The sequence below is a fragment of the Notolepis coatsorum genome, assembly GCF_963971535.1.
Source record: "Notolepis coatsorum genome assembly, contig: SCAFFOLD_3176, whole genome shotgun sequence".
Taxonomy (NCBI): Eukaryota; Metazoa; Chordata; class Actinopteri; order Aulopiformes; family Paralepididae; genus Notolepis; species Notolepis coatsorum.
This window is the reverse complement of record NW_028171733.1, coordinates 269-2500: the sequence shown is the minus strand read 5'-3', so window position 1 is coordinate 2500 and position 2232 is coordinate 269. Positions and strand designations below refer to the sequence as shown.

The window sequence follows — 2232 nt, the reverse complement described above, 5'->3', positions numbered from 1 at the left end:
TCCAATGATTTAATGAGTTGAGGCCCATCTGGGTCTCTTGCCTCTACTCAGCACCTTTATACACTTTCTGTTATGGTCAATGTTTTTACTGTTTGGCTGAAATGGTGCGAAATAAAGAAAAATTAAAAATAATACTTTTTTTATGATCTTTTTCCTCCTTTTTCCGATTTTCTCCCATCCCAGTTAGTCGTTATGCCAATTCCCACTCCCCTTCCTGGTCGTTGCGCACTCTACCCCCTACCGTCGGTCTGGGAGGGCGGAGACTATCACATGCTTCCTCCGATACATGTGTAGCCAGCCCACCGCTTCTTTTCACCTGGCAGCGCGGACTCTCACTGGGGGAGTGTAACGTGTGGAAGGGTCACACTACCTCCCCCAGATCCTTCCCTCGCTGTGCAGGCGCCCCGACCGAACTGTAAAAGTCGCTGTTTTACAACGACCAGGACCCACCCTCGCCGGCTTCCCACCCGCTGACACTGGCAATTGTGTCAATGTGGACGGTCGACCAAGCCGGAGGCACCGCAGCTGGATTCGATCCCACTGTCTCTGTGGTGGTAGACCGACGCTTAGTCCTCTGCGCTACCCGGCCGCACTATAATAATAAAAAAAAATTAAATCTGAAGTAAGTGTCCTGTTGTTGTGGGTGTTTTCTGGGAGTGGACACTCACCCACTTGGTCCTGGATGTCGTCGGCCACGCCGGGCACCTGGTAGAGGAGCCCCAGAGACTGGTTCATACGCTCCTCTATCACCCGCAGGTGGGTCAGCACCTGGGGGGGGGGGGAACGACGCACAGATACCTGCGTCAGAGCCTGGACCACTATAGTGTGCATTCATTTTACATGCAACATGTAAACATTGATTTTGAAACTACCAATTTTTTTTTATGATACATTTATTAATCAATCAATTTATGGGGGAGGGGGGGGGTTATACTTATTTTTTTATAACTCTTTATTTTTACATAAGCATACAGTTACATTAATAATATGACACCCACCACCACCACAGGACTCACAGGACAAGACAGTATTGTATGGTTGTATTTGCTCTCGATATGTCAGGTCTGTTTTGGCCATGGAGAAAATGTCACCGATTCCCGCCGGAAGGGGTCAGATGACCCCACAGCTTATATGAAAAATATGAGAAAAATAAACAGTGTTCCTCTAGACTCGCTCTGAGTGCGTCCGACATCTCCGCCATCCAGTCCTCCATTTTATCCACTCTGCTCTCCACCTCTCGTCCACTCGTTGATTTAGGCTCTGTATCTCAAATGCGATGGTATCGAGCTTTTCCGTTTATGTCTTCGCTAACTCTTTCCTGAGCTCTTCTCTTTTAAGTCAGTTTTCAGTTATTTTGTTATCGCTTCAACTATATGCCCACCTGGTCCATGATGCTCGGCTCGTGTCCTCGACTGCGTGCTGGCGGGGCCTGCTGCTGCTGGTTGTTTTAAGCTAGCGCAAGCGTTAGCTTCGTTATCGGGTCCTTTTGTCGTCTCGTTTTTTCCGAATTTATTTAATGTTTTTTTCCTTTCTTTCCGGTTCTTCCTTTTCTTTCTCCCACTCATCTACCTTTCTGTCTCGTTGAATGTTTTCTTTGAATTCTTGAGTGTTTGAAATTCACTATACACACGGGAGCTCGGCTTCTTATGCGTCTGTGCCCTCTACTGGCACACCGGAGGTCTCGGGGGGGGGGGGGGGGGGTATACTTTATCCAAACTTTCTAAAAAGGCCCTGTGATTATTATTTTCTTAAAAAAATTTCTTTAATGATTACTCTACACGGAAATGTTATCTATAATAGCACCTTTAACCACAAAGTCACAGAAAAGCTAGAAATTGGTGCAAAATACAGCTAAGAAATGGTTCATAAGACTATGTTGCAACAGTGAGAAAAATGTGATTGGACGAGGCGGGGGTTCAGGGGGCGTGATTGGGCGAGGCTGGGGCTCAGGGGGCGTGATTGGGCGAGGCTGGGGCTCAGGGGGCTGATTGGGCGAGGCTGGGGCTCAGGGGGCGTGATTGGGCGAGGCTGGGGCTCAGGGGCATGATTGGGCGAGGGCTGGGGCTCAGGGGGCGTGATTGGGCGAGGCTGGGGCTTAGGGACGTGATTGGGCGAGGCTGGGGCTCAGGGGGCGTGATTGGGCGAGGCTGGGGCTCAGGGGCGTGATTGGGCGAGGCTGTGGGCTCAGGGGGCGTGATTGAGCGAGGCCGGGGTGCAGGGCGTGATTGGCGA

General features: G+C 50.0%; 1 protein-coding gene across 1 annotated transcript in view; it reads right to left on the bottom strand.

Annotated features, from left to right (window-relative positions):
* LOC311248197 (amyloid-beta A4 protein-like) overlaps window positions 1–1390 on the bottom strand; it is a gene marked incomplete at its 5' end in the record, with an annotated part of 17587 nt that extends 16197 nt beyond the window's left edge. Inside the window, 2 exons of the mRNA XM_084339123.1 lie at window positions 669–768; window positions 1382–1390. Coding sequence (XP_084195249.1) covers window positions 669–768; window positions 1382–1390 — 109 coding nt within the window. The remainder of the gene's footprint in view (window positions 1–668; window positions 769–1381) is intronic.
* Between the last annotated feature and the right edge of the window lie 842 nt (window positions 1391–2232).